This window comes from Protopterus annectens, chromosome 7.part0 (assembly GCF_019279795.1).
Source record: "Protopterus annectens isolate FY-2018-M chromosome 7.part0, PAN1.0, whole genome shotgun sequence".
NCBI lineage: Eukaryota > Metazoa > Chordata > Ceratodontiformes > Protopteridae > Protopterus > Protopterus annectens.
Window position 1 is genome coordinate 1,402,658,890 of NC_056739.1, and position 20,000 is coordinate 1,402,678,889.

Genomic DNA, 20,000 nt, shown 5'->3' on the forward strand with positions numbered 1-20,000 from the left:
TCTTGCACTTTCCTGTGATTGGACAGTTTTGAAAAGGCTACGCTATGGGCACACCTGCTTACCTAATGTTGGCATTGCTTAAAGGGGCATAACACTGGGCAGATTGAATTTGCCGGCCTACACATTGCTTACACCACGTAAGCCGACCTGTGCAATGCTTAGTGTTGCTTAATATGTAATTAGCATTATATTGTCCTTTTGACATTGATTTATAATTTGTTACATGTTATATCTGTGTCTGGTATCTGTGATTCATGTGTACATACACTGTATGGGGTCCTGGGGACTTCAACACTTTCTTACAATAACGCCTCACATCTGGCCTCACTGCAGTACTCCAGTTCATATATTTATGTTATGTAGCAGGTTATACAACATCACAGTGTACATAGATTCAGTTCATATGTTCGGTTTGATTTTCCTATGGTGAGGATTTGTTTCACTCATATATATTACTATGATGGCTTAGTGATCAACTACTGTGACTATACTGTATAGGGTCCCGAGTTCGACAGAGGCTGTTTATTTTGTTGCTAGGCAGAACACGGGCCGTTGGGTACATAGTGATTAAGGCACTTTAAAGCAGTTGTAAACCAGTGTGCTCGGGTTTGTGTGGAGCTAAGCAATGCTAACCTCCGGTTACAGTTTCTTACACTCAGCTTTTACTTTGCTTAATCTGTGTAGGCAATGCTTACTCCCATGCAAACGCACTTAAACATGCTTACTAGTGCTTATATGTGCTTACTACTGCTTATTTGCACTTAAACCTGCTTACTAGTGCCTTATTCATTATGACACTGACACTTCACATGTGCATTTAATGCAGTACTCCAGTTCACATTTAAATGTTATTTAGTAGGTTATACAGCAAAAAAATGTTCATATACAGATTTCACATGGAAAATGGAATGTACTGCAGTGGGACTCGAACCGGGAATGACTGCTTATAAGGCAAATGCTCTGCCCACTACACTATTGCTATACTGCTTCAGTTGCATATATCTTGCTTTTTATCCTCTTTCTGCTATTTAACCTGTATTAACCATAGTAAAGCGATGGGCAAACCCGCGCACCTACGGTTAAACTTCATCCGTTTTATTAAAAAAAAAAAATTATTTTTGTTCTTCAGTATTGCTTTTATACATGTGGGGGGTGTCGCTGGGGATATGCATACATCTATGACCGGTCTTGCTCAGTATTTACTATCATTATGCAGTCCTTCATTGCAGGGGTGTGTATAATGTGACAGCTCTGCTCCCAGACACGCCCCCTGCACTCGTCCATGCTCCGTGTAGGATTAGCAGCTCAGGCAGCATGGCTTCATTAATATGCATGGTGCGCTGCCGTCAGGATTCTAAATGGCCAATTCGGTGCATGACTACCTTAGACATGCACAGAAGGATAGTAAATTCAGGGGAATGTGTAATGCCTGCAGTAGGGCATGCTTTCTAAGATGTGAGTCACCCCACAAAATGAACTCCCATTTATTAGTAATGCATAATCACAGAGCACTCATCTGTGAATCCCAGCTAACAATTATGATAGATTGAATGCAGACATTTATTTTTGTTTTAAGCCACAGCTAGATAAAGGGAAATAACCAATTTAAATATATAACTTGATAAAAGAGCAAGAAGGAAATAAAACACTTGAAGTAAGTCAGATCAGGTTAAGAATGTTGAATAAAAACTGCTGTTTTAATAATAATTACAGATACATAAAACCGCTATATGTTGCATATCAAATAAACAAACAAGGAAAGCCATTAGACAGTGTAGTCTTACTCTACAGATAAGCAGTCTAATCTTATAAAAAGTATATATGGCAGACAAAACAAGATGACAAAAAAGTCAATAAATAAGTTATGTAGGAAGTTTTAAGGAGATTTTCCTCACAAAATGCATGCCCATATATATATATATATATATATATATATATATATATATATATATATATATATATATACACACACACACACACACACACACACACACACACACACACACACACACACACACACACACACACACACACACACACACACACACACACACACACACACACACACACACACACACACACACACACGCATGCACACGCACACACACTTTTTAAGACAAATTTATTGAATTATCACTTGTGAAACAGGCAAACTGATAGTTATATAAACACAATGAAACCATGTTAACAAATTTACATTTATGAACAGTATACATCACACACATATTGTTCAGTACAATATAATCAAACCAACATTATATAAATTGATTGTTCAATTAGTGCCTTCTCTTAAACCTCATTCTTCCTACAAAGCATTTTTCTGCATGTATTGTTTCCATAAATTCATTTTTTATACAAAATTTAGTCCTAGCTGATTCTAAAGATCCCACTTCCTGTTTTATTTTCTCTGTTACAATATTTGCTAATTCAAGTATGGTTGGTTTAGACTTTGCTTTCCATTTTCAAATAATTGCTTTTAGCAGCCACCAGAATTAAACTTAAAAATACCTTACTAAGCCTAGGCAATTCAGATACTGTATTCCAACTCAAAAAATATTTTCCTTAGTTACACTCATCTGCTCATCCAGTATTCCTGACAGAGTACTCTTTAAGGAATTTTTTAAGCTGGAAAAACTCATTATTTTCTGAGAACATATGCTTTCAGGTGCTTCTCTTTCCCATTACACCTGCAACATTTGCCATCTACCTAAGGAAAATTTCTTTGGAGACTGCTTGGGGTACAAAAGTACCTATGGCATCCTATGCAAAGACTTCCATGTAAAAAAAAATCTAAATCTTCTAGATTTTGTTGCATATCTGGGAGCCATACATATGTCCTCCCATTGTTTCTTTGTGAATTGCTTATAAAATCTCTCTTCCCAATCATTTTTGAACTCCTCTGATTGATTCCTATAGCTATCATGCACTATTTTATATGTCTTGCTAATTATCCCTTTTTAACAGCAACCTCTGTTCTAAATTCAACTAAAAATCTCAACTAGTGCAGGTCTTTCATTCAAGATTCCCCTATCCCTTTCTCCTTGCCTATACTCTGATATCAAGTCCTGATAGGGAAGACAATCTCCAGCCTGCAGGCCAAATGCCTTCTTGTCTTCTTCCCATTCTATTACCTTTCCCTTTCTAGTTATTTGTTCCCAATACCTTGGTTCCTTTGCCAGCTTCCCCCAGTAAATTCCAGCCCCCTCTTGCCTGTTCTCTGTACCTCTAATTACAGTCATCCCTGTCAGCAGAATCTCCTTCCTCCACTCATGTGTCAGCTTAATTCTTTGTAGACTTTCTGCTACTCTAAGTATATAACATTCTTCAGGACTGTTGTTATTCTCCTTAAGGATCTGCATCCAAAATTCCACTCTTTCCTTATTTCTTGAATTAACCCTTTATTATTATCCCTTTCCACTTTGAATTGGAGCTTTTTGCGTGTGTTATGTTTAAAAGCCTTAACTCTGTAGTTCTAAAATATCCTTTCAAACCAGGTAATCCTAAATTACCTCTCTCTATTAGAAAGATCAACTTATCTCACTTGACCCTTGCCCTCTTCCTCTCCCAGATAAGATCCTTTAACTCTTTATTAATTACTATGCACAACTTCTTCCCTGCTTGATAAAAATATGACAGACCTGTGTATAAAATTAAAGGGACTAAAACACATTTATTGCTTGTATCTTGCTGTCCATATCCATAGACAACAGCTTCCAGTTTCTAAATTTTTGTATTATCTTTTGTATAGTCTCTTCCCACATATCCTTAGCTGCCGTAAAAGAATCCTTTTTAACACATACTCCTAAATACTTCATTTTATCATGTCCCCATAAATATGGGTATTGCTGAACCAATTCATATGTGGTTAAAGTTTACGGCTATAGCTTTTGTTTTATCTTCATTCGTTTTATATCCTGTAAAAAGAAAAAAAGAAAAAAAAAAAAAAAAAAAACAAGAACTGTCTCAGAATGTTAACTGAGCTGTCCCTTTCTGGTTCTGTCAGGTACAAAAATAATACCATCTGCAAATAATGCAAGCTTTTCTTGAATACCATACAAATTATATCCCTGAAATTCTGAGTCTCTTTTATTTTCTTTGCCAATGATTCCAAATATGATGCAAATAAAGGGGAAAGAGGACACTCCTGCCTAGTTCCTCTATTCAGATACTACTTCTCAGACAGGAACCTCACATTTTGATTTTTGCCTCCAATTTCACATATATCCTCCTAAATAACCTTATTATTGTATAGCAAATGCAAATGTTTCCACTGACCTACTCAGACAATACAAGCTTACTCTGCTGGATGCTTTCTCTGAATCAAGACCCACTACCAACAGTGATAATTTCTTACATTCTGCTTCCCTCTGGATCATCAGTGCTCTGTTAATGGTGTCAAATGTTTGCCTCCCCTCCACAAAACCACATTGATCCATATCTATTAGTTTTGGCATTACATTTGCCATTCTTTTAGCCAGTAGACATGAATACTTTATAATCATTGTTTAGTATTGAAATGGGCCTACATGAAGCTGGATATGATGGATCTTTACCCTCTTTAGGTATTACAGCTACCACCGCTTTCTTCCAGGATGTTGGTACTTCTCCTCCTCTTAAAATACTGTTAAACAAAACCTTCCAGATCTTTATCAGTTTTTTTCCTCCAAGCTTTCAAACTTCCACAGGAACACCATCTATTCCTGACGACTTCCCTGTAGATTGGTTAGGCATCACAATTTTATCTCATCTTCTCCTATCCTAATTGTTAGTAATTGAGCCTCATCTACCTCTAACCTTGGCATATTTAATTCTTCCATAAAGATTTCCATTTGTATCCTTTCTTGATTTTCATCTTTCTCTTCTTTATAAAGACTTTCAGAAAATTTATGAAATATTTCTAATACCACTACAGGGTCTCTTGTTACCTTCCTTGTTTCAGGCTCCCTAAGTTTAGCAACAGCCCTTTTTATTTTCTGTTGACTGAGTTGTTGTGCTAAAAGTTTTTGTGCTCTAGTGTTATCAAAAACTGTTGCTTAATAGCAACCTTTCCACACTCCTGCATATCGAGGTAATCCCTTATTTTCTATCTAGCATTATGCAGTTGATCCTCTCCTTGTTCTGCAAAATTCCCCCTATTCTACAGTCATACCTCTCAACCTGTTAAAGGAAGAGATCTGGAAAAAGCCATAAATAATGTGGGTATAAAGACCCAAAAATATGGACAATTTTTAAATATTGCTCTTACAAACATAGAAAGCAGTTAGAATAATAGGTGTTGCATTAGCATGAATTTTCTGAAGGGAATGAAGTCTGAAACTCAAATGTCTGTTATTATTTTCTTACTTAAATCTTCAATAATTTGCCAATGATTTGTTAAAAAATGCAATTTTATGAAAAATGGACCAAAAATATGAGGCAAAAATCTGGACAGTCTACAAAAATCTGTACAGTAGATTAATATTTGTCAGTCCCTCTAAATAATTCTTACTTGTTAACCATAGCTCCCTCTCTTTTATTTCCAGCCTAATTTTAAACTTCACCTTAATTTTATCCCAGTCCCTAGCTATGTTTTCAGGTGAAATTTCTATCCTCTCTAACAGCTCCTGAATAATCTCCACTACCCATTCCTTAAATTCCTCTCCTTTCAACAGATAGGTGGGAAAATGCCAATGTCTCATTTTTATTTCATTACCCTGTGCTTTTATTTTAGCTATTATTGGTGCATGATCTGAAATAGTTATTGGGTGAGTATTGAGACCATCAATTAAATGCACATTCTCCTGTGAAATGTAAATTCTGTATAGCCTAGCCCAGTTTGAATATCTTGGGGAATAATATGGAAATTCTCTCAGAACTCCTATTACTGAATTCCATGCCAAATATTTTCATAAATGTCTTCAAAAATCTATGCTCCTTTGTTATATTTTCCATTATAGGCCACCAGACACATCTTCACTGCTGCAAATCAAATTCTAGTCCCCACCTATAAGTAATATTCTTTGCTGAAAACTGATTATTTCTCCCAGAATTTTCTTAAGATCCATTATAGAAGTTTTAGGTAGAATATACACACATGCCAGTGTAATCTTCCTCCCTTGCACATAGCCCCTTAGCATTACATTCTTTAAGCTACTATAGAGACAAACATTTTATAACCATGGTTCAAAATTGATATGAGCCTATATGAAGCTGGATATGATGGGTCTTTACCTTCTTTAGGTATTACAGCCACCACAACTTTTTCCAAGATGTTGGTGCTTCCCCTTCTTTTAAAATAATGGTAAACAAAACCTTTCAGTTCATTATCACTTTCTTTCCTTCTAACACCCAAAATTCCACTGGAATACCATCTATTCCTGGAGACATTCCTGTAGATTGGTTAGATATCACCATTTTTATCTCATCTCCTCCTATCTTAACTATTAATTGTTCAGCCTCATCGAATTCTAACCTTGGCATATATGTCTTCCATAAATATTTCCATTTGTGCTTTCGTAATTTTTCCACCTATATGCATTATACAAATGTTCATAAAAGGTCAGAAATATCATTATTATCTCTACAGGATCTCTGGCTACTTTGCTTGTTATAGGTTCCCTAAATTTGTCAAAAACACTTTCTACTTTCTTTTGCCTAAATTGTTGTGCCAAACGTTTTTGTGCTCTGGAGTTATTATAAAAACACAGTTGCTTAGCAGCAATCTTTCTAAAAAGCATGCATATTTTCCAGGTACCCCTCCCCCTTATTTTGTCTTTAGCACTCTGCAAATGTGCCTCTTTTTGTTCTGTGAGATTCCCCTTATTCTGTGATACTTTAACCTTTGTCAGCCCCTCTAAATATTTTATGTTACTTAACCATCCCTCTTTCTTTTATTTCTGCCCTATTTTTTATTCTACTTTCATTTTATCTTACTCAGTAGCTATAGCATCTGAAGTACTTTCAATCTTCCCTAATAACTCCAGAATAATTTCTATTACCCTTTCCTTAAATTCCTCTTTTTTATCACGTAGGTGGAGAAGTACCAGCATATCATCTTTACTTCATTTCCCTGAATTTTTTATCTTTGTAATTATTGGCATATGATTTGAAATATTTACTGGATGTGTGTCAAAGTTTGCAATTAAATGCACATGTTCTTGTGAAATGTAATTCCTGTCTAGACTAGCCCAGATATTGTACATTGGGGAATAAAATGTAAATTCTCTCCAAGTTCCTTCTACTGAATTCACATCTTCCATATCAAATATCTTAGAAATCTACCATATTTTGTAATATTTTCCCTTCATGCCCCAAGGTTACATTCTCACTGTTGCAAATCAAAGTCCAGTCCCCACCTAGAAGTAATATTCCCTACTGATAGCTGATTATTTCACCCAAAAAATGTACAAGCTCCAAAACAGCAGTTTTAAGTGGAATATAAATACACGCCAGCATAATTATCATCCCTTGCCATTATCCCCTTACTACAACAAATCTTACATTATTATCTTTTTTCCCTTCTTCTATCATTATTGGAGCTCCTCTAGCAATTAATATAAATACTTATCATTTCCTCTGTTCATGATATTCTGCTGAATATCCATCCTGAAATCCCTTCTTTATCAAATTCACATACTCAGTTCTTTCTAGATGTGACTCCTGTGACCTTGCTATTTGCACTGCATATTTATTAATATAGTTAAATATTCTTTCCTTTTCATCTGTACCTGTGAAACCACTCACATTATAAGATAATATGGAAAGTGCCCTTATTAGGATAATAAGTCATTATTCCTACTTATACACACTGGCAAGTTAATCCTTTATATAGTTGTCTTTTATCGTCAACATTGGAACCTATGTCACATTTTACAAAAATTTTTGTTTTAATGAAAACCCTCAAAAACATACCCCCAGAATACCCCATGACCTGTTAATACAAACACACAAAACTATGTACATCTTCAAATAATGAATCTTAACCCTCCTAATAGGATTAGTTGTCTTAAATAGACAGCTGCAAACACATGCCTTAATTAACCTAAAATTGAGGTTATTCATGCTAAGACACGTTACTTGCCTGTGTTTCTACTTACACTAATTGGTGCCTGTACATTTTTAATGTTTTCCCCTCCCAAATGTGAAAGACAACTTTCATGTTTTCAGAAAACATCACATTTTACTATGAAGAAAACAGCTTTCTGACTTTTTGTTGCCCTATCATTAGCTTGTCCCTATGGAAACATAAGAGAGAAAAAAAATGTAGTCCACAACTACAGGCTGAAACATTTACTGCTAAAGGAAACATTTTTATTATATATAATGTTCTTCTATTTACTTCCTTCCACTTAAAACATGTTATTACATTAAGCCAAGGGTCTTAATCTAGACCAAAGGCAGCCATTTGATATGTAAATACTGGGGCTAAAACCCCAACATACTTCCAAAGGAATAAAGCTTGCAAACTTTAAGTTATCTAAATTTATCAAGGGATACATTAACTGATGGAAGCAAGACTGACAATGTGAACTGAATATATAACATTTGAACTATATGGCACTCAGCTTTTCACAAGCCAATTATAGCTTCTTACATATTACATTTTACATTTCCACAAAAGAAGTATGCCAATCCTTGGGGATCAGAGGACTGGGATTGCTTTATATTGTCATCAGTCTCTATCCACTGCAATAATCAGGTGACCAATTAGTCAACCCTCTGAAAAGACGAATATGTCATTCATCACCACCATGTTGAATGCATAATCTCCTCTGTCAGACATGTGTAGATTAACTCTCTTAGCTATTGCTAACATAGTACAACCATTCTATACAAAAAGGAAGAAGACTTTTGTCTTCATGGTCATGAGTAAATATCTGGCTCTGTCCCAAGCACTATGTCATTTTTTTTGCTCTATAATTCATTTGACAATGAAGTTTCTTTACTTTTTACTTCCAGACTAGATAACACTCAAAAATCAAAAATAAACAACTCATCGAAAATATACCATAACTCTTGCGACATTAATGAAAGGATAGTACTGCTGTTTAGACCTGCATTACATGGTGGATACAGTTTTCATATAACATAAATCTGATACTTACTTGAACAATGCCTGAACTCAAAGCGAAGATGTGAGCCTCTGAACCTGTCGATTGGAATTGGCAGCTTGATAATCTCTCCCCAGCGAGGACTATTATTATGATACAGCACAAAGGAATGGTATTCACTTGTGTTAGGCTCTCCACTGCCTAAGCTGATACAGTCCTTATTTAAGAAAAAAAAAACATGCATTATAACCTGTAGGAAATTATCACAACTATGCAGTTTATAGCTTGGCTGAATCCAACAGTCACTTTTCCAACAATCTGCCTTTTGTCCATTTACTCTGCTGATAACTGGCCTAATGTCTATTGCTCAAAGGAAGAACTTTGGAGAGCCATACATAGTGTAACCCTGAGAAAGACACGTAATGAAAAAAGTGGATGCATTCTAATTTCACTAAATAATGTTTAAATATTAGCTTTGCAGTTACATTTACAGCCCTCATATCCCATTTCAGGCAGCTGCATCAAAAATGAATCCTGTACAAATGACACAGCTTAGAGAGGCACAGTATGATATGGAAAGATCTGTTGTTAGTACAGAACTGTAACACAAAACTGCATTTCCACAAATGACACCTCAAGGAATGCATTTCACAAACTGCATTTCTCCTAACAAATCTATATTCAGAGACAGAAACACAAGCTTCCTATTTTCTGCAGAGATCGTGTTTCCCCCCCCAAATTAATTACAAAAATCTGAGATAGCTGTAGCATGGAAAAAAAAACAGCCTTTCCTGCAGCAATTTAATACTGAAATGGATGTGCCTGGCAAAATAGACCTTTAAACCCTTAAAGGCATTATGAGTCATGGGCTGCTCTTTGAAGAGTAATGCTACAAACTACCGACTATTCCAGTCTGTTCTATGTAATGACAGTCCTGTTTTCTTTGTTACTAGTGTGATGGTAGGTGTGATGCACCATTTGGTATTAAACAGTATGTTTTATCACAAAATTTGTCTGACAATTGTTTTAAATAAGCACACATTAGTACTGTTACTTTACAAATGATGCATTAAGCTAATGAATGCTTATTCTGCAAGATTATATAAAAGTAGACAGATACCATGAATCTCTACCTTCATACTACTTGTTAAAAGAATATAATAGTAATAATGAGCTACTTTATGTATTATGTGACTACAGTTATAATAGGCGAGCTTAGGACTGCATATGGCATTACATTACCAGGATTACTGCTTTGCATCACCTCTGCAACTTAGACAGAAGAGCTGGTTTATATAGGGGAAAGGGATGTGTCAGATGTTTGCATAATGAAATCAAAAAAAGAAGAGGTAAAGGCAAATTGCCCCAATGTAAAATGCCACCACTTCAAAGCACAGTAAGAATAAGCCAATGGCTTTCAAAACTGTGTGTTTGTTTGTGTGTGTGTGTGTGTGTGTGTGTGTGTGTGTGTGTGTGTGTGTGTGTGTGTGTGTGTGTGTGTGTGTGTGTGTGTCTGTGTATAGTGTATATATGTACATAGGTATACACAGGTTCATTACAGATCAATCTGAAGAAATGGACTGCTCTGTTTTTTTTTACTTAAGTGTCATACAGAGAATAACAACTGGAGAAAAAGAAAAAAAACTAAAAGACAAATGATTTCTTAATTTCTGTTTTTTTGTCTGTTATTACAATAGTATCTGTTTCATATTTAATTCCACTATAAAGAAATTTCACCTTTCCCATGATCCACAAAAGAAAAAAGGTAAAAGCTTTCTTTTCTCTCTAATATTATTTGCTTCTAGTAAAATGTTCATAATATACTACACTACAAAATACGTAACTTATAGAAGATTTTTATAAAGAAGTATACATGGTGCCTTTAATCTAAAGTCAATACAAGGCAACTTAATTATTATAAATGTACATATGTATTATTTAACTGTTTCAAAACATAATGCACGGCCTACTTTTCTATAGTATAGCAGCATGACTGTATGCTAGAATTGATAGATTATTCATATTTTTATTAATCCGGTGCATTTTTATATATCCCATTAATGAATGTAAGACTTTTATGGTTAATTTAATGCTACTAGTTTAAGTTAAAGCACAATAACATATTAAAGAGTGAAAATGTAATGTCTTCAAAAACACTTTGCTGCACAGATTTTACATTCTGAAATATATTAATAATTTATCAGTTGAATTAGTTATTTGTATATCTGTATATATTGGGTCTATATTAGATCACCAAATGCTTAGGTACGCGAACAGTGATTAATCGGCCCCATGTAAGCGAATGCTTACAAAACTGAACTGTTAGAACAGCAATTTTTTTACAAGGGAAAAAAATCGCTGTTCCAACCAAAAAAGAAGAAAAAAGAAAGCACATTAAAACATGAGATTAAGTGGGGGGCTTCTCCCCCACACCCCCCGATGTGGGGGTCTGTGCCCCCCACACCCCCCACGTATATATACCAACTCCGAGATCGCACTACAGTGCCGAAAACGGCAAAGTACCGAAGCGGCCAAGTGAATTCTTTCCCAGGGAAAGAATTCACTTACATGCCGCTTCGATATTTTGCAGTTTCGGTTTTGTCAGTTCGACCAAGATGCATTCGAAAACATGCGTCTTCAGTTTGCTGATAGGAACCCTTATATTTAATGTTTACATTTAGATTAGATGATTTAGAATATTTTTTAAGTTAAAGGATTAACTGAGTTGCGTCCACAGCTACTGAGTGAAGGAATTTACAGTAGACACTTCATGAGCTTGAGACAAAATTTTGAAGTGCTTTTACAGTTTACTTACCTTTCTTTCTTTCTTGGTTTCCTGACAAGATCTTGAGCAAAAACACTGATTCTACAGGCTTATTATAAGTTATTTATTAGTTCTATTAATGTATATACTATATTTAATAATTAAAATGTTTTAATATGTATTTTTAGTACAATTTATAAAAATGTTCTTTGTGGTTGGTTATTAGAAGTGTACAGTGAGGAAGATAAAACTGTATTATTGCTTATTATAATCACTGTGCCTTGGTCTGAGTTTATAAGAACAATTTAAGTAGTGGTATCTCTTTTTTATGGAGACTGGTTTACATTTATAAATTATTTAGATAGATAGTCTAAAATAATAACTGCCTACATTTTGTTATAAGTAAAGCTAGTTCTATGTAAGCTTTTGCTCTTCTCTCTGGTAGTACCACATCTACATGCATAGACATTCTGTAAGTATTAGCTTAAGTATGAAATGTATTTCCATTAATATAAATGGCTTAAATAATAACTGTAAAAGGGGAAGTTTGATTAAATATTTAAAAAACTTTAATCCATGGCTTATTTTTTGCAGGAAACACATCTCTTACAAATAGATTTAAACAAATTTAGTATTAGTAACTACACAGTTTAACAAGCTCACATCATGAACAAAAGACAAGAGGTGTAACGATTTTGTGGAAGAACTCAGTCATTGTGCCTAAACTCATAAATACTTATCAAAATAGATCAGGAATGCCTTGTTTGGTAACTTTAGAGTTAAATGGGAAAATATATACATTAGTGAATATCTACTGGATTCCTGGTCTAGGAGTTAAATTAGTTAAACAGCACTTAGAAGACATTATACAATATTCTAAAGGTAATATAATACTAGCTGAAGATTTTAACTGTATAATAAATGATAGTGACACTAACTCTGTAAACATACATAGGAAAACTGCATCTTCAAGGGCGCTGACTAAATTTACTGACTTATTTAATTTAATAGATGCAAATGAATATGGTGACCCAGATTCATTATTTTACAAGAATTTATAGAGTGTATTTATTAACAGAATTAATTGTAAAGCTAGTTAAAGTAATCGTAATATATATATATATATATATATATATATATATATATATATATATATATATGGATCCCATCCTAATTGCAGAAATTACAGTACTCCAAAACTCACTTTGCCAAGACCAGTTCTCTGAAACTTCACTAGTCCGAAATGGCACTTTGCCAAAACACAACATACTGACAAGAGAATCACTAAAATTTACAACATGCACTACAACAAAATCCTGTATTTTTCTCTAATTTTTGCAGGGTGGGTGCAAGACCCCCTGCACTCCCGCACCCCCTGCAAATTATATATACCAACTCCGAGATCGCGCTACAGTGACAACAAGCTGTACACCTACATGCATAGCTGGTATGATGCACTAGGCAACATGAAAGCAGATGCTTTGTGGGCATGAAATTTGGCAAAGTGCAGTTTCAGACTAGTGGAGTTTCAGAGAACTGGTTTCGGCAAAGTGAATTTCGGAGTACTGTAATTTCGGAAATTAGGATGGGATTAATATATATGTATATATATATATATATATATATATATATATATATATATATATATATATATGTATATGTCACTCAGTCTTACTTGCATGGCAAATTTTTGCATGGTATAATAATAAGAGAAAGCAATGGAATAAAGATTTAGTGGAGCTGCAAACATTGACAGATTAAAATTTAACATTCAGAAAGGGATAAAGCACTTAACTAATAAACTGGAAGAGAAGAATACAAATATTTAGAAAATACTGCATCACAAATCTATGATTGATCTAGGGAAGATTAGACTTCACTGAACCCTAGAAATCAAAACAGATTTGCTAATAAAATTAAAAAGATAATAAAATCAAATCAAATAAAGGAAGTATATATACCAGGCACCAGGAAGAAAGTGTCAGCTTTAGAAGGAATACTCAAAGCATGTAAAATACATTATCTTAATATTAACTTGCAAAGTACTGAATTAGAACCACAAAATATAATAAATTATTTTCATAAGACAAACATTAATTCTAAACTACAGGATCAGCATATTAATTTAATTGATAAACAAATAACAATGACTGAACTTAAATCCCAAATTAATCAGCTAAAGCTTAATAAAATACCTGGTATAGATAATATTATTCCAAAGATGTTTAAACTCCTTCCTAAGGAAGCTGTAGTCTTGTTGCTAAAGGTGTTTAATTTAGTAAAAGAAGGCATAGACATACCTCCTTATTGAAAGTATACAGTAATTTCCCCTATTTTGAAATCTGAAAAAAGTGCTAAAGAATGTTCCTCTAATAGACCTATATCCCTTTTGAATGTTGATAATAAATTGTTCATGTCAGTTCATGCAGATAGAATTAAGCAGCTGCTTCCTTCATTAGTAGATGAGGATCAAACAGGCTTCATAAAGGGCAGGAATACTTATGGTAACAAAAGAATACTTTTTTTGATTGAAAGTGCAAATCTTACTAAGAGAAATATGATCATAGTGACTCTAGATATAAACAATGCTTTTGATTTGGTTAATTGTAATTATCTAATCCTATCACTAAGAAACTTCCAACATGAGTTTACTCAATTATTAAAATTGCTTTATGAGAAATCCTTAGCCTATGTTAAGATTGGGTCATGCTTTTCTACTTCTATATCAGTTACTAAGGGCACAACGCAAGGATGCTCTTTATCTCCCTCTGTTGTTTGCTTTACTCATAGAGCCCTTTGCATACTATATTAGAATGAGTACCAACATTAAAGGTATATTGGTTGGGAATAATCTAGAAATGAAGGTTCAACTCTTTGCAGATGACATTTTATTAAATCTAGATGACAATGTTAATTCATTATCTATTTGCTGAAATCAACTGATTATTTTCAGTCTATTTCTGGTCTAAAATTCAATGAAAATAAAACAAAATTAGTGTAATAACCTCTGATGAAAATAATTTAAATAAGAAATTTCCTTAATATTTTACCCCTGATAATAAAATTAAATGCTTAAGGGTCATATTAACTAAGGATTTAAATGAGACATTAACTGCTAATTATAATAATATTTATACCATATAAAAAGCATCATACAAAAATGGAACAAATTCTTTTTTACAATAGAGGACAGATTATAGATAATAAAATGATTATTTTCCAAAACTACTGTATTTTTATACATGCATTTTCTATTCCCCCCTAAACAATATATAAAACAGTTTAACAGATGAATGTTATTTTTTTATGGTTTAATAGTAGACCCAGAATAGCTATTAATCATCACTTGAACAACTGGGAAGTGGGGGGCATAAATCTTTCTTATATAGAGGTTTATGCAATATCATCTATTGTAAAGCCCTTATCTTTGTAGCTAAACACTTCTTATTCAGTTAGATCAAACAAATACAATACAGCATTTGGTTAAAATTAGGCCAGTCAATGTCACCACAATACACAGAGTTGGTATTTAATAATCTCCTTAGAATGGTGAGAGAATATACAGTCTTTGGTAAAAATAAAAATATAACTTCTAAATTTATAACTGGTACATTAAAATTTAACAATACTTATCTAAACAAGAATCCAGATATCAAGGCTTCGAAAAGAAGTCTTCAGCTAAACACCACGGCTTGTTTTCTGCTGATAAAACACTTATGCTGGACACATCTGATTTACGGAAAAAGCTGCACAATTAGCCAGAGTTACTAAAACTTGTTCATGAGTAAAAGGTTCTTCTGTATCATGAAGCAACTCAAGTAACACTTGTAGATGTTAAATCAGACGTGTCCAGCATATGTGTTTTATCAGAGAGAACAAGCCGTGGTGTTTAGCCGAAGATTTCTTTTCATGGTTTTGGTGTTTGTTCCTCGGCTAGCATCAGCAGTACCTACTGAGCTTTTTTTTTGCTGCTTAGATATCAAGGCTTGGATACTTTTGTTATACCCCATTGCCTATACCCAGGATTATATGAATACCTTTGATGTGACCACAGTCAAAATTCTTAAAGAAAATGAGCTAATTTACTGGCATCAACTGCTACACACTGGCAAACTTCTATCAATGGAACAAATTAAAAATAAATTAAATCTGGATAGTAGTATGTGCCAAGCAATACAACATCTAAGGCAATATGTTATAAATACATTGGAATTAATGAATCCAACTATTAGGCAAAATGTCTCTAAATTTGTTGAATATTTTATTTACTTAAACTATACTATCCAAGGAAAAGGTTATCTACCAAAAATGTATAAAATAATTAAAGCACTAAAATATATTATAAATACAATTTCTGGGATTATTATAAAATAATTAACAATCAAGCTCTTGATGATAATGTGAAAAGATTAAAACTTGCTTCCCCTAAACATACTTCCCTGTCAATCCAATGAAAATTATCTGCCTGGAAATTTCTTCATAGGTCTTTTCTGACACCACATAAATTAGAATTAATATTTAAACAAGAAATTGGTTGTTGGAGATGTAAAGCTAAATTGAAGGCAGACTGGCAACACATGTTTTTTGACTGTCAACTACTTAAATCATTTGGGATAAAGTAAATCATTTTTTCCAAACATTTTTAATAACAAGTTTCAGTTATCTATATCTTTAATTTTGTTTAATGTTCCCATTCTATAATGTGGGTGGCAGGGGTGGTGTAGCAGTTAGCATTACCACCTCACAGCAAGAGGTTTTCCGGTTTGATCCTTGGCTGGGGTGCCTTCTGTGCAGAGTCTGCATGTCCCCCTTGTGGTTGTGTGGGTTTCCTCTGGGTGCTCTGGTTTCCTCCCACATCCCAAAGACATGCTGTAGGTCATACTAAATTGGACCTAAGCGTGAGTGCGTGTGTGTGCCTTCTGTGGAAGGCTGGGTGCCGGGATGGCAACTCAACACTGTAAAACTCCACTGCCAATCATGAGTGGACAAGGTGATCCGCTGTGGCAACCCCTAACCAGGAAAAGCTGAAAGAAGAAGTTCCCATTCTACAATGTGTCTCTAGAGCAAAGTTTTCACTTCTATAGATCATTTTAGCTATTGCACACAAGTCAATCACAATAAACTTTAAAGATTTTATAAGTATTGAGTTATCTTTATCTCAGATGGAATTATCAACTATCAGGAGCAAATCACTTACTGTTACAACTCCTGGCAAAAAGTGGTAGAAATACTGGAGAAAGATGACTAATATATTATATGATTGCATATTATATTTTGAAGACATTTTTATCATATTAATTTAGGCACCCATGTAAATAGTTTGTTTTGTTGGCTATTATGTATTTTATATTGTCATATGTGATGTTAATCAATAATGTAAGTTTAGATTGTTATGATAATGTAAATCATATTCTCATTTTATAAAATTCAATAAAAAATTAAAAAAAAGAGATGACTGCAAACTTAGTACCATCAGTGTATATATGGCTGGTGTCAAAGCCATGGACTAAAACTAAATGCCAAGATATGTGTAATCATATCCTTTGACAAACATGACTCCCTCCTAAAAATCACATTGACAACATACCCCTGAAAACTGATCCCATAGTCAGGGGTCGGGGAACTTATGATGACAATGAATTGTCCTTTGATCACCACACAAAAGTATTATAAGGAATTCCTTTTCATCACTTTTTTCTAAAGGTATGACATCCAGGTCTGAGGATCTAATCATACTACTGTACTCAGCACTCATTAGGCCACTCATTGAATATAATGCCCCTTTTGGTATATACTTGTCCATACACTGGTTACAACTGGAATCACCACAGCACTTCCTCACTAATAAAATCAGTGGCCTAAATCATAAAAATCATGAGGGCAGTCTCAAGTCCAGTGGTGGCATAAAACTGGCTAAAGGATCTCAATCTCTTCTGCAACATAAATAGAACATGTTGGAGGGATAGGCATGTATCACAGAGAATACCTCTTCTATAGAATCATCTTCTATTCTACATAAAACAAAACACTTCTCTTACTTTATTTGAATTTAATTTAAACAACTAGATGGGTAACTGCAAATCCATCCCAGGCTTAGCCCCTTGTCCATCATGGATAGGGACAACAAGCAAATGCCCAAACATACCCTTGCTCTGCCCACGTCTGTGTTGTTTGGACACAAACTATAATGCCTATAAACTACCAAGGTAATGTAAGATCTTCACAGATCAAATCCTAGTAAGTACATATGAACCTATGAACCTGTGCAGTGCATGCAGCATATCTGGACCTGAATAAGGCATTGTATGCTAGTCCTCATGCAGGCATTATTAACAGACTTATAAACCTCAGTATAAATCATTATGTTATGCAGTTGATAGCCAAATACAGCTTACATGGTTAGAGTCAAAGATGGCCCTTCTAAAAGGAAAAGCATTGCCAGTGGTATACCACAGGATTCAGTGGTGACTCATCTCTTATTTGGCATCTATATCTTTGACCTTCAAATCAACACTCCCAGCCTATGGTCATTTAAGTTTGCAGACTGCACATTTGGTGCTGTTATTCAATTGTTTACTGACACACAATTGCTCCATCATGGATTAAACTTTGGTCAATATTGTTGCAAAAACAATGGTCTTTAAATGTGAAAAATGTAGTCTAGTTGATTTGGGGTTTTATATATGTCCACATGTCCATATCATACCATACAAGTGACACACCCATCTTATGAGACACTACCATATGGGTTCTAGGCACGCTTGATGATAATTCCTCATCTTTTAACCATCATGTATCCACAGCAGTTGAGAAAGTCTTCTATCTGGCTCATTTAATTTTCAAAGGCATTTCCTCGAGATCCAAAGAAATCTGCATTTACCTTTACTCATCTCTCACCAGAACCTATTACTGAATACAATGTCCCTATTGGTAAGTATTTGTCTAAATATATCACTCAATCTGAGGGACATAAAAAACTCAGCATATGAGATTTGGGAGTCATACATTGAAAGGTGAGTACTTACTATAGCACAGACCTGGGTATAAGGGTAGAACCAGCTTACAGTTTTTCTAATCATATCAGCCGACTGGTTAATGATAGTTAAATAACTATAGGTTGTATAGAAATGTATAAAGCCTAAGAAATCAGAAATGATGAATCATTGTTTGTTAGCACATTAGAGCTAAATTTGAATACAGAACAACAATACGGAAACCTTATAAGAAAACAAGCATGAGTAAATTGGAAAAAGTACTACAGAAACAGACCAAGGGCATACATGGAGCTGAAAATTTAAGTTATTTTGAAAGACTAAAATAGCTGAACTTGTACAGTGCCTCATAGTGACATTTAAGAGGAGACCTTATTCAGGTATATAAGGCATGTAGAGACAACTACCTCTGGGAATGTTTGGGGCTATCAAAAAGAAGCAGAGAATCATCAAACAACCTATGTAGAAGATTCTATAGGAATGACAGGTGTACCAACTGGTCCTCTGAGAGAGCAGCAGATGCATGGAATAGACTAACACATTACTTTAAAGCAAGCACTAGTTTAGATATTTTAAGAACAACCTGGACACTTAAGGAAATAACTGTTTTGGTATATTGGCAGGCTAGTAGGGCATTATTGTCCATGCAAACAACCAGAAAACTGCACAACTGGATAAAGGTTGGATACTCCAGAAGTCCAAACAATGAAAATAAATAAAGTCTCTGACCAAACACAGCAGTTTATGTATGAAAGCTTTAATCAGAATGCATAAAAAGGTTTTTATACATTCTAATTAAAGCTTTCATACATATAATGTCGTATTTGGTCGGAGACTATTTATTTTCATCATTATTGCCCATGCCTGAAATATTTTTTGGATGTATGTACGTATGTATGCATGTATGTATGTACTTATTATCAAATTTCTAATTACAAAGGTCAGTAGCCCCAAGACCTTGGGGCTGTCTGAACAGACTGTCAACTCTCTCTGTATACTCAGCTTCTTACAGATTTGTACACAATAATCTGTGACCAGCCTTTTCAGCCAAGAAAGAACCAACCCTCCTTGAACACCAGTTCCTTCACAGACAAAGGGTCCTCAAATACCTGGTTACAGGAACTAAATCTTCATCAAAAGATAAATAAAACATGTTGCCATGACAGGTTCATATCCCAGCTTATCCCCCACCTCAGGAACAAACTTTCACCGCTT

General features: G+C 34.3%; 1 protein-coding gene across 1 annotated transcript in view; it reads right to left on the reverse strand.

Annotated features, from left to right (window-relative positions):
- Positions 1-20,000, reverse strand: part of DOCK3 (dedicator of cytokinesis 3) — a 4,843,230-nt gene that overhangs the window by 1,208,155 nt on the left and 3,615,075 nt on the right. The window contains exon 16 of the mRNA XM_044077993.1: positions 9,084-9,246. Coding sequence (XP_043933928.1) covers positions 9,084-9,246 — 163 coding nt within the window. The remainder of the gene's footprint in view (positions 1-9,083; positions 9,247-20,000) is intronic.